The sequence below is a fragment of the Varanus komodoensis genome, unplaced genomic scaffold (assembly GCF_004798865.1).
Source record: "Varanus komodoensis strain SLA01 unplaced genomic scaffold, ASM479886v1 scaffold55, whole genome shotgun sequence".
In the NCBI taxonomy this organism is placed as follows: Eukaryota; Metazoa; Chordata; class Lepidosauria; order Squamata; family Varanidae; genus Varanus; species Varanus komodoensis.
The window spans coordinates 1171941-1184097 of record NW_025336157.1 but is presented as its reverse complement, the minus strand read 5'-3'; the positions used below and the strand labels follow the sequence as shown (position 1 = coordinate 1184097).

At 55.8% G+C, this 12157-nt stretch overlaps 1 protein-coding gene and 1 long non-coding RNA gene across 5 annotated transcripts; one reads left to right on the top strand and one right to left on the bottom strand.

The window, feature by feature from the left end:
- Positions 1–55: 55 nt before the first annotated feature.
- Positions 56–1693, top strand: LOC123032701. The gene is made up of 2 exons (XR_006416522.1): positions 56–92; positions 1274–1693. It is a non-coding gene; the product is annotated as an uncharacterized LOC123032701 (long non-coding RNA).
- MUS81 (MUS81 structure-specific endonuclease subunit) lies at positions 1392–11948 on the bottom strand. 4 transcript variants are annotated; one of them, XM_044448803.1, is made up of 16 exons: positions 11746–11946; positions 10695–10842; positions 9557–9687; positions 8919–9017; positions 8640–8720; positions 8432–8520; positions 7978–8130; positions 7105–7209; positions 6026–6153; positions 5763–5875; positions 5371–5487; positions 4749–4844; positions 3841–3963; positions 3097–3200; positions 2475–2558; positions 1392–1823 (listed from the first exon to the last, which is right to left on the bottom strand). In XM_044448803.1, exons 1-16 carry the CDS (start codon positions 11857–11859, stop codon positions 1757–1759), a joined length of 1752 nt encoding a protein of 583 aa, XP_044304738.1. In that variant the 5' UTR covers positions 11860–11946; the 3' UTR covers positions 1392–1756. The 4 variants fall into 4 exon arrangements, 3 of the variants coding, with proteins under 3 accessions (XP_044304738.1, XP_044304740.1, XP_044304739.1); XM_044448805.1 differs by having other exon boundaries at positions 9557–9657; positions 10704–10842; XM_044448804.1 differs by having other exon boundaries at positions 10704–10842; positions 11746–11945.
- Positions 11949–12157: the final 209 nt, after the last annotated feature.

The window sequence follows — 12157 nt, the reverse complement described above, 5'->3', positions numbered from 1 at the left end:
CAGGGGATGCCGTATGAGGCGAGACTGAGGGAACTGGGTCTCTGCAGCCTGGAGAAGAGGAGACTCAGAGGGGATCTGTTGGCAACATGCAGGTATGTGAGGGGGTGTCACGCGGAGGTGGGCAGAGACCTGTTCTCCCCTGCAGAGGAAGGCAGGACGCGCTCCAACAGAGCCAAGCTCGGGGAGCCAAGGTTCCATTTGGAGGCCAGGAAGCACTTCCTGACAGTCAGGACCCCGAGGGTGTGGAATGGGCTTCCACGAGAGGAGGTTGAGGACCCGTCGGTGCGGGTGTTCAAGGACAGGCTGGACGTGAACATGGTGGGCTTGTCGTGAGCGGAGCCAGGTGGTGCAGGCGGTCAGACTAGATGGCCGGGGGACCCCTTCCAACTCACTCTGTTTCTGTGTTTCTTTGTAAGAAGGAACCAGGAAGTCTGAACTGATGTCAGCACCTGCTAATGTTGCTGCTAGGCCCCCGCAAGCCCTGGCACCGCTCTCCCAACTTAGATGTTTTTGAAATAGGTTTAAACAGATGCATGGAAGAATAATGGCCCATCAGGGCCGTTAAGTCATGATGGAGCTTCCAGGGTCAGAGACCCCAAAGAGCTGCATATCCAGGTATTTATTGGAGGCATATAAAATTAGGAATGGTCCGGGAACAGACAGCAGAGAAGCCAGGAATGAGCAGTGCTTGCACTATCAATCTAACAATGCATAGTGCTTGGTGTAATGGAAGGTATGCAGCCTGTTTTCCCAGTGGTGGACAGGAGGGACCAAGCGGGTCGGTGTGAGAGGCGTTTTCTCCGGATGGGCCGATAGAGGCAGCAGCCGACTGGCCCTCAGCGCCACCGCAGACGCAAAGGCCTGTGCTGGACACGGGCTGGATTGCACCATGTTCAGGACGCCATCCAACCTTAAGCCCGGTCATCGTAACTCTCAGAATTACGCCTCATTCGATGCCGTGCAATGGAAAAATAGTAGGAATTCCTGAGGAAAAGGAAGCCGTCGGCAATGTTTTCTTTTGGCGTGATGACCAGAAGAATGTGTGATATTTGTATATTTAAAGCAAATATTATTTCTTCTTTCCAAGGTTTAGAGTCTCAATCTGTCCATTTCTGGACTGCCTATTTTTAGAGAGCCCCTTCTAATTAAGCAGGGGTGGGGAGAGGGGGTGGTGTTCCTTAATGTCTGTGAATCATCAAACTATGCTGTGGCCGTTTTGTAGCATCTCTCTGGGCCAGGGTAGGAGAAAATTTTCCTTCCTCCTTCTCTCCAGATACCAGAACTCAGAGAGATCATCTCGTGAAACCGACTGAGTGTGGGAGAAAGATTTACGACAGGTGAAATGGAACACTTCTTCACCCAGTGCAGGGTTAAATGACAGAATTCACTTCTTTAAGTTGCAGAAAATTTTATTAGGTTACCAAAAACAGTAAAAAAGAGATTAAACGAAGAAAACCAAGGGATGGAACAGGCCCTGCCCAAGTCTAAGCACCACCAGCAGGAACTGTCCCTACGCGCTCTTCGAGATGCGAAATCAGAATCATGATTCCACGTGATCTACGCCGGCAGGAAAGAAGTGCTTTTTCGGGCCGGTAAATTTCCGTGATGGGGTCACGCGTGTGACTCCCGGGCATCCCATTTTACAGGGGTGTGTGTCAGCCGTTGTCTGTGCAATACAGGTGTTGTTGTGGCAGGTCTTCGCCAAATCTGGCCGGGGGAAGGCGTGTTCTGGTGGAGGACGGGGATGCGAGGCGATTCAAGGCAGGGGGCCCTGTGTGCAGTACAGTTGGGCCACCGTCTTGCTCAGGGCCGGGCCCAGGTTTCTGCAGCGGGGATTCAGGGGAGGGGGAGAGAGAGAGAGAGAGAGAAAGGTGAAGGAGGGCAGGAGAGACCCAGCCTTTGCTTTCACACGCCCCCAGACGAGGCGAGTTTCGGCTTGGCAATTGTAGACGCAGCTTCAGTCTATGTGGATTTGCTCCCGTCCTATCCTGCTTGCTTGTGGGCACCCCTTGCTGGGGAAGATGGGTAGGAGGGTACTGTTGTGCTCATATCCTGCTTGTGAGTTGCACATGGGCAGCCACTGTGTGGACGAAAGGCGGAACTAGGCTGGACTGGGCGTCTGTCTGATTTAGCCTTATATTCTTGTTTCCTCCGAGGGAACGGTGTACATCCCCCGCTTTCTCCTTATCCTCCTAAGAACCCTGCGAGGTAGGTGAGGCTGGAAGCCAGCAACAGGCCCAAAGTCAACCGGGAAGCTCCCTGGCCGAGCGGGGACTGGGCCACCGGTCTTCCCAGTCCCTGTCCCACCCCTTGGCCATCACACGGCCCTGGCTGTCGTTGAGGAGATCCCAGGGCAAACGCTTCTCCCAGGCTGTGGGCTTCCGTCACTGCTGGAGCTCCGGTTTGCGCGTGCAGCCGTTCCGTCCCAAGCCCAGGAAGGACGCGGTCGGCAGCCACGCTGCTCCGCTCCTCACCTCTGCAGTTTCCCACATTTGATGCTGCTCAGCAGCTGCTCCTGGTCCCGCGGGGTCTGGCAAGCGGCGTAGGCGGCCAGCAGACTGCGGAGGGACAGAAAGGCCATGAAGGGTCACGAGTGGCCACCGGCCTCCTTCCAGCACCCAGGAACTCGCTCGCGGCGCGCAAGGGGCCGAGTGCCAGCCCAGAATTGCCTGCTTGGGGTGGAAACAGCTCTGCGGAATCGGGTGGCTCTCTGCAGAGGGCAGTGCAGAGGAGGTGCGGGTTGGGTCCCCAGGATCTCCAGGCGAGTTAGGAAACCGCCCCCGCCCGAATCCCCGGAAAGCCCCGGCTGCCCACCATTGCTGGGTTGGATGGGCCCAGGTATGTTCTGTTTCAGCGGAAAGCGAGGGCTGCCTTTGTACGAGGAGGGCCTCCGTCCCGTTTTGATCACGTTCGAAGCCACCTTCTGCCCCCCGTCAGGATTCGTTCCCCTGGCCAGAGCTGCCCAGCCACTCTCCTCCTCCGAGAGCTCGCTTTTGGAACGGGACAGACGATCGGGCGGCAGGTGCCCCCTCGCCCACCGGTTCCATCTTTTAACGCCTCCCTCCACCCGCTCAGCTGCCCTCTCGGCCCCCTGACCTGGCGGGGGTCTTGTATCTCTCCAGAATGGCGGCCGCCTTGTCGCCGCTGATGCCGCTGATCTGCAGCAGCTGCCGGGCAAAGACTTCGCTCACCGTCTGGGCCTGGGGGGGAGAGCGGGGTCAGGGCCGGCGCTGCTCCGGGGCCCCGTCGGCAGCCAGCCCCAGTGCGGCCAGTGGCGCGCTTGCAGGATCCGCCCGGCCCCCGCCGGAGCTCTCCACAAGCCCGCCACACGAGGCCTTCCTCCGGCTGCGGTTGTGCTCGCGGCACACGCCGCACCTGGTGCCGGCTTTGCTGCCTCGCCTCGCCTCGCGCGCTGCACCTTTGCTACTCCTGCCTGGTCATCCGGCCTCAGGTACGTGCGCCCTCTGCGCTTGCTCGCCTGCTTCTCAACCCCAGGCTCGCTCACAGCTTGCCTGACTCGCACCCCCTGTGCCCGCCTGCGTCTTGTCCCTTGAAGCGACTCTGCTTCCGTCCCGACTGAGCAGAATTTGGGACTCTGCTCCCTCGGGTCCTGCTGCCCCGGTCCCGGAGCCTCTGCCAGGACCCCTGTTTCTCTAGCCCGGTGTCATTGCTACCTGCCGACTTCAAGAATCTCAGGTGGCCAACCGTCTTCCTCGCCCCCCGATCGTTTCTGACCTGGAGAAGCCAGGAAGGGAACCCGGGAGCGCTGGGGCATGTGAGGCAGGCCTTGCGCCACCCAGCTCCGGCTTTTCCTGCTTTTCCCGCATCGCGTCAAACTACCTTGTTCTTCACAGCCCCCTGATTAAACTCGGGAAAGGTCAGGAGCCGGCAGGAGCCGTCGCCGGCCTGCAGGGGGCGTTCCTGGTCCAGTTCCTCCTTGGTACAGCTTACCAGCCGTTTGTCCTGAAAGGAGGGAAAATGACACTAAATCCTCTCCTCTGCCAGGCTCAGAGCAGCCTCCATGGCTGGGGTTGATGGGAGTTGCACTCCATCAAATCCCAGGCAGGGTAAGGCTGGATCCAAGCATTATCTCTGAACTGTTTTCCAGATATCTAGTAGCGCACGCCAGAACAAGATTCCTTACTTCACCCCTATTTTAGTTTAGTCTTAAACTGTGTACCCTGCAGTTCTTTTCTAAAACGCAAAGTTCTCCCCACTTCCACCCTGTGAACAACACGGTTTTGCTTTTTAAATCAGTTTCCTTTCCTTTTTTTAATTCTCCTTTACCTCGACCTTTCCCCCCACCCCGCCCCTCTGGCATTCTTCTCCCCTGCCCATGATGTCTTTTCTGAAAATTCAGCACTGAAATAGGCAAATTTGCGGACGTGAAACAATAATCATTTGAAAAGAAAGATGCCAAGCTTAAGGCGGCAGTGGCCTGAAGGGAAATCTTGCAGGAAGGAAATATTGGAAACAAGGGCTTAAGCGTTCCATGTCTTGCCCCATCGACTGCATAATTGGGAAGGGGGGGGGAGAGCCTTTTATTGTTAAAAATAATTAAAAGAGCTTTTCAGTATATAAAAATAAATTCGGAAGCATAGACAAAATTTGAACAATACTCTCACAAATCATAAATTTCCCAGATAAGTAAAAAAATGCATACGAAATGTTCAAACCACCCAGAAACGGAGCAGCCAAGAGACGGGACCGTGCTGGGTGGAGGATGCCCTGCTCTTCCCCGGACTCACCCCATACAGGGCGGCCAGGTGCCGCGTCATGAGCGTCAGGTAGGCAGCGGATTCCCGAATGTCACGGGTGCGTTTGACAAAGAAGCCATCCACCACCTGGAGGAGAAAATGGTTATCCCACTGCTCTGCTTCGAGGCGGGCTCTCCTACTGCCTGGCACTGAGCAATCGCAAATAGTGGGACCCCGGTAAGCATTAGAGGAGGGAGAACCCGGGCCAGGGAGACTGGGTTCAGACAACACGATGATGGCTTGAACATGGCTTGTTGCTGAATCGTGGCTTGTTGCTGAATCCCGAGTCGTCGTATGCAGTCGGCATAACAGATCATGATGAACAACCCGCGGCTCACAACCAAGGGAGAGATCTCAGGTTCTCTTCACGGGGAACAAACCCTGGCTTATTAACGCGGCTGGGTTCAAAGAAAGCAACAACCCGTGTTTCAACAACGACCCACAGTTCTGCATAGACTCAACCATGGTTAGCTATCGTGTTGTCTGAACCCAGTCACTGTATGCTCTGAACCATCTACAAAGGAGAGCTGGGAGAAAGCCAGCGCAGGGTAGCCCTGCTTGGGTTTTGAGGCCTATGGGGGAGGGATACTGACGCTCTTGGGGGGGTCCATACCTGGGTGTTGGTGATCGCTTGCTGCAGAGTCTTTTCTGGCAAACTGAGGTGTTGTGCAGAATTCAGATCCTCCACCAGGTAGATGGGGTGGGAAATTCCACACTGCCGCAGGCGGAACTGGGAGCATGATGGGTCGGGGGGGACGGGACAGGAAGTTAGTGACTGGGAGATACTGCAGCTCAGGTCACTAGTATGAGCTTCTGGGCCAGTTTCTGGGTGTCCCCAAAGGCAGGGGTGCCAAGGCAGGTGTGCTGCGGGCATCCTCAAGTCCCGCCTGGCTTGACAGAAGAGATCAAGCCAAACATAAAGCGGTGAGCCCTGGTGCAGCTGGCACCCTGCCGCCCTGTGAGCCTAATGAGGCCCCCGCTGGCCGTTTCCAGGCCCCTCGGTACCTTCTGCTCGCGGAAACGGCCATCGACAATGCTGCTGCACAAGTCGGGCATCCTTTTCCGTTCCACCACGTAGTCCAGAACCAGCTCCCGGGCTGTGCATCGTCGTGGCTCTCCTGGAAGGGTGGGCACAAGGCCGGGAGGAAGGAAAATTAAGGACGGAAAGCTGCTTTCTAGCCAGAATCTAAAGCCCTCAAGGTCGCTCGGAGCACAGCTTCCAGGAACGCCGCTCCGGAAAGGCAGCCTCCGCTTGGGCCCAAACACACCTGGGGCAGGAGCGGCCTTCTCCCGGGCTACCCAGAGGAAGTCTCCGACATGCAGCTTCCGGATGCTGAAGGGAACGTGGTTGCGCTGGAGCTCGTCCACCAAGTCCTGCTTCCGGGATGCGGGGCCTCTGAAGGAGAAGCGTGAGTAAGATCGGCTGGGCAGCTCTGCTTTTTTTCAATTAAGCAGAATCTTGAGATCCACCTCCTAGAATAATGTGCGAAACGGTGGCATGGGGAGAGAGGGCACTGCTCTGTCTTCACATTGAAGGGCTGGGCTGCCTTTCCGGCACGAGAACAGATCCCAGTGTTTCCATGCACAAATCCACCCTGGGTTCCCCTGCCAGGCTGTCTTCATTCCAGCAACTCAACCATGACGGGCTCTTCCCATACTTTCCTAACCCTCTCCAAGCTCAACCTCAGAGGCCCTATTCCAAGTGTCATGGACAGAGCCAGCTGGAGCCAGGGGTCAGACTAGATGCCCCTTCTGGCTCATTCTATGTTCACCCATGGGGTGTGCATCTCAAGGTCATCTCATTTTAAAATGCTATTAATTGTAACGTGTTCTCACAGCTGAAGTCTGTAGCAGCATCTCTGACCAACAGGGACAGACGTCCCAAGCAGGTACATACCCTGGCAGTCCATAGAAATGGACGCCAGGAAGACGAATAGGCCTGCCCCCTCCCCAGTGAGGTGGAGCAGTCCCTTCCCCAGGGGAATGATGGGGACAGAGCCGCTCCACCTGGGAGCTACGGGAGTGTCCACAGGCATGGCTTCCTCGGGTGAGGCGGGCAATGCGGATCCAACTCTGCCTCCGTGAGCAGCCTTCTCTGCGTCAAGGAAAGGTCTGTTCCCACTTATGCAAAGCTGGATAGTTTTGTGAGTATAAATACATTAAGGGCACAATTCAAAACGACAGGAGCGGGAGGCTGTTCTGGCCGGCGATCCAAGCCGGCTCTGGGCGAGCACCGGAGGCTGCGCTGCCGCAAGCGTGCGCCTCCAGCCACGACACGCGTGTCCAGGCCTCACCCACACGCACCGACACCTCGAGCCCAGCGCCACCGGCCACAGCTGCCACTCACCCCGTGGTCTCAATGATGTCGACACAGAGGATGATGTCGAACTGTCCAGGCTGAAGGGTAAACTGAGGCATGGGTGGCTCTGATCCTGGCTCCACAGAGCCAGGCCTGGAAGAAAATGGGGAACCACGTCAGACGGCCTTGGAAGACTGCCCCCCGCCGGCTCAGAGGGCACTGATTCCAGCATCTTCTGCCACAGAGGAACGTCAAGATCTGCTTCCCGTTTGTTTTGCTCCTCAAGCGTGTTGGGGAAACGTGCCCACCAGAGCGGGGCTGGCACCTCACGGCCAGCAGCTGGAAGTTCTGGGGACCGACGGGATGGGCGGCTCCCGGGCAGGATTTAAAACAAGACGCATAAGGACGCTGGAAGCAGGGGGTCCGACCACGGCTCCTTGCAGCCCAGTGTTGCTGACACAGACTGGCAGCTGCAGCTTGTCAGAGTCGGGGGTGGCAGGCCTTCCTGGAGAAGCCAGTGGCTGAGCCTGGGGATTCTGCCCGCAAAGCGGAACCTCTTGACGCTACGGTCCTTCGCCCAGAAGATCCAGGTTCCGGACCTCCTGGTTCTCAGTAAGGAGCTGACATAAACAAGGAAACGGGAAGCTGCCTGTGTCAACCCGCTGATCCGTCCAGGGCGGCGCTGGACGAGCATGGCCTGCGTGAGGAAACCTCCGCCTTCCAGCAGAGTTCCTAGAGAAAAGGCCGCATCTGCCCCAGACAAGAGCCCTCCAAAGGTGCTGGAGGACAACACCTCCCCTCATCCTGAGCCAACAGCCCTGCCAGCTGGGAAGTATGGCTGTGGCAGTGTAATACATCTGCGGGGGGCAGACTGAGGAGGCCTAGTGCAGGAAAATGAGCAGGGGAGCACCCCGATCCAACCTGTCCGGGACGTGCCCATCTCTACTGTCTTCCTCCGAAAGCAGCAGCTCTTCTCTGATTTCAGCTGCCGGGAAGTTGGGCTCCTGACCGTTTGGCGCTCTCAAACCTGCCAGCTCCTGGGCTAAGGCCAGCCCCGCCTCCGTCAGAGAGTATCTGGGGAAACAGAGGCAAGTGAAATCTGTCTGTGTTTGGGCCCTGCTGGACTCTCCCTTCCTGGGGCTGCAGAACCTCAGGCCTGAAGGCCAGACCCACGTCCTGAGGAATTCATCCCTCCGGCTGGAAAAGGTTCTGCATGCCTCTTTTGGGGGACAAATACCCGCAGATGGATGCAACTCTGAGGACTCATTCGCTTAAAATGGAGGCATCCTATTGAAAGCTCACACGTCTAAGTCAAACCCAAGTTACATACATTCATGGATTCTCCATCCCCAAATCTTGGGCGCAGTATATTCACCTGGCTGGGATATTGGTCTTGAGGACTAGCTCCTTGCGAATCAGAGTGCTGACTGCAGACCAAGCATTGTTCTTATTCCCAGGATCCACCTATTATGGGAGCAGGGAACCCAGCAAGAATGAACATCATAACCAGAGAGAGAGAGAGAGTTCTACAACTTGACGTTTGCTCTGGATCCCGGGAAGAGGCGACGAGTCTTGGAACTTACCAGAGTGAAAGATTTATCACACAGCGGCTGTGCTGCTCTCTGCAGCTCCAGCTTTGTCAGGTAACCCTTGGAGTGAGAACTCTGGGAAAAGAAGAACAAATACAGTCACCTTCCAATTCCCCCCCGCAACAATCGCCACAAACAAACTCGCAGTTCCCCAGTGTGGGAGCCCATCCATTCGTGGCTTTCTGCCCCACCTGCTCCAAGGCTCTGGGACGACAGCCCCACCCCAAATGCCTCCTGTGAGGGTCAGCTGGGCTTTGCCCCCCTGGCTCTTACCATGCTGTCCTGGTAAAGGGCCAACAGCACCGCATAAGCGGCCGAACGCTGAGTCGGGGCGTAGCGCCTGCCGCGCTGGCGTGATCCGTGCCGCTTTTCCTAGAAGGAGAAAGAGCAATCGGGCGTGCCCAGGCCAGGGAGCGCCGTCTCCTCCACGGGCCTCTCCCCTGGGAGGCCAGCGAGGCTGGCAGCTGGGAGAGCCCCAGCCGCATCGGCAAGACCCCCGGGACGCACTCCCCCTCTTCTCCGGGCAAGCTGCCGGGTCCCCTGCCTCTTGCGCTGGCCTGCACAGCAGTGGCGGTCCGAAAGAGGCGGCGGAGCGGCGCCCGGCCTGCTCGCTTGCGGGCCCTGCGCCACCCAAGCCCATGGCCAGCAAGAGCAGCCAGGAGTGACGCTGGTGAGACATCTGAGGCGATCACAGCCTTTGGATCTGATACGCAAGATGCCAGCTGCCCCGTTGCACGGAATCTCTGCATCGGGATACCTTTCAGAAGAGCGGCAGGTATTTGCAATTCTTCTGATGAATGATGGGGAGGATTTTGATCTGTCAAGCTGCAGCCAAGATTTCTGCAACAGCCAAGGATCCTTTTCTAACCCATTTTGATTAATAAGGGGTTAGAAGATGTGTTGGTCCTCACCTTTAATTGCTGCTCGGGCTTGTCGGAGCACGAAGGCGGCCACCGGGCTGGAAAATCAGCGATGGAGGCACCTTTGCAGCTGGGGAGGCCATCTTCTTGTCCTGTCCAAGAGGAAGCAGGGGCCTGCAGATCTGGAATTCATGACGCAAGTTCTCTAAATTGACGGCACTCACGGGCACCACCACAAAATGGCTGCCGCAGGAGGTGTGGCAAAGGACGAGAAACTCGCCCCGAAGGTGCAGAGGGTTAGGGTCAACACTCGTCAACACATCTCAAAACTCCTTTAAACCCAACATCGACAGAAATCAATTTCAGAGTAATCACAAATGCTAGTGAGAAAACGTGTTGATTTTTTTTTTTAAGAGGGAAGAGAAGGGCACTCTGGGGGAAGCCAAGAACGGCGGCACAGTGTCCCCTGCCGGAAATGGAACCAGTTCAAAGAGTGCAGGAGGTCTGGCTCACAGTCACAAATTCCGTGATCTAAACTGATGGAGGACGTTTGCGTCTATGCACCTGCTTTCTACAATCCTCTCTCTTTTTCCCACAAAAGAGGAAGCAGGACAAAAGAGTCCGCGAAAGACTACGCACCCCAGCAGCAAAGTCCTACTTAGCTGTTCTTCGCCTTCTAAGATAATACCAGTTTTCCTATTTAAGGCCTCGCAGTCAGAAGAGCCAAAAATGGGAAAGGAGAGTCCCGACGTGAAGAGCGCTGCTTCCATCCCTTGTCTGCCTTATGCACGTCTGCCCAAAACAAGCCCAAAGTCTGGGCGAGGCAGGGGTGCAAAGCCTGAGACCTGAGAAACCAATCCAGCCCTCCAGGAGTCCCAATTCAGACTTCAGGGGAAACCCAGGTTGCCAAGCTGGCTTTTAGCACCAATTTCCTACTCCGTTCTTCTCAGATCTTCCTCTGTATTGTCCCTTCCAGCTGCCTGATACAACCCATTTGATATTAAAATTAGATAATACTTAATGGGGCAGACATGTGATTAAACAACCATTAATCACCTTTTGGAAGCTAAAGTCTGTGTCACACACCAGACAGTGCAATTGGAAACTCGCAGACGATCCATAACTTTGGCCCTAAATCCTGATTTCATAGGTACACCAGGAACGCGATGAACCTTCCCTCCATGCACACCTGTCCCACCTGCTGCATCCTGGGCCCCGCGGTGCTTCTCCAGTTGCTCATCTAGTTGACGGCAGATCCGTTCCCCGAAGTACTGAAGGATCCGGGCCTCGCGCCCGCTGCGCAGGGGGAGTGGATACTTGCGGAGGGAGCTCAGTGCCTGGGCATGAAGGAGAGGATTTCTGGGATTACTGCCGTGCCAGAACTCAGAGGTGAGTCTTTTTGATAATGGTGCTTACTCAATGGAAAACTTTCCCTTGTGTATTTCAGGAGGCAGAGTATGTGGCTTTTTTCCAACACACCCAAAAGCATCCTTGTTTGCTGAGGCTTTCTATGACTCACAATTAAATTAATTACGCTGTTTTATTGTACGGCTTCTGTAGTACTCTGCATTATTATTGCTGCAAAGGGAATTGATTTTTAAGTGCTATTTTAACTGTCATTTTAATATTTATAAGTCAACCGCATAGGGATTTTTAAAAAGACTTGGCAGCACAGCAACAGTACTAGAACAAATACACAAAAGGGGAACGGATTACCAGTGTTTCAGTTTTCCCCAAATTTGATGCCCTTCAGCTGTTTGGGAGCTCAAATCCCAGCTTACCCACCCATTGGCCATGCTGACTGTGGCTGCTGGGAGCTGAAGTCCCAAACCTTTGCAGGGCAGCAGATCTGGGGCAGCTGGTCTAGGTGTTCCATCTAGGTGGGGAGAAACTAGAAGAGGGGTCTGTGCAGGGTGGTCCTTTTACATTATTAATATCAATCAGTTGAATACTTATACCTTGTTAGTCATCTGAAATCATTGTGTAAAATAAATTATTTATTATATATATTATATCAAGTATATAAATGAAGTACATTTCTGCCCCACCCGAGGGCAAAAGCTCTCTTACTATTAATTTAAAAATGTATTAATAATCGTATTCTTTATTAACAGCTATTAAGGTGCACGGGAGGTTAAAAACATAAATGCACGATAGAAATAAAGGCAGAATCCAAGGCAGAGGTGGGCGGGGCTTGGGGCAAAAGTGGGCGGGGCCACGCGGGAAAGGGCGGGGCCTACCCGTTCGTAGGCGCGCTGGGTCCGGACGCGCCCCCGCTCGGCGGCCTGATCGCGCCACTCCTGCAGCCAGCGCGTGAACAGGGGGTTCGGGCACCCCCGCGGAGGCCCCGGCATCCCCCGGGCGCCTTTCCCGCCCTCTCTCGCACTTCAGCCGGATCCGTTGGCCTCCTTTACCCGTGCGGTGCCGCCGGAAGGGCCGGGGAGGGAAGCGCCCGATCGCGCATGCGCGGCTCGCCCCGCTGAGCCGCAGAGCGAGGGCGGCGGAAAGGCGAAGAGATGCGCGCCGCGCTCGTCGCTGCGGGTCCAGCTTGCGTTGCTTCCGCCGCCCGCGCAGCGGTGGAAGCGAGACCTGGTTAAGGGGGGATTGATGCGGCAGCGGCGTGGCTGCCCCCGGGAAGGCCCCTGGCTTGAG

What these genes read in the sequence shown, in the direction of transcription:
- MUS81 (XM_044448803.1), bottom strand. Translation starts at nt 11,859, where the DNA reads ATGCCGGGGCCTCCGCGGGGGTGCCCGAACCCCCTGTTCACGCGCTGG. An exon ending in CCCAGCGCGCCTACGAACGG is followed by an intron (nt 10,843 to 11,745) that starts GTAGGCCCCGCC and finishes CTTCATGCCCAG; the next exon opens with GCACTGAGCTCCCTCCGCAA. An exon ending in AAATGTGGGAAACTGCAGAG is followed by an intron (nt 1,824 to 2,474) that starts GTGAGGAGCGGA and finishes TCCCCGCTGCAG; the next exon opens with AAACCTGGGCCCGGCCCTGA.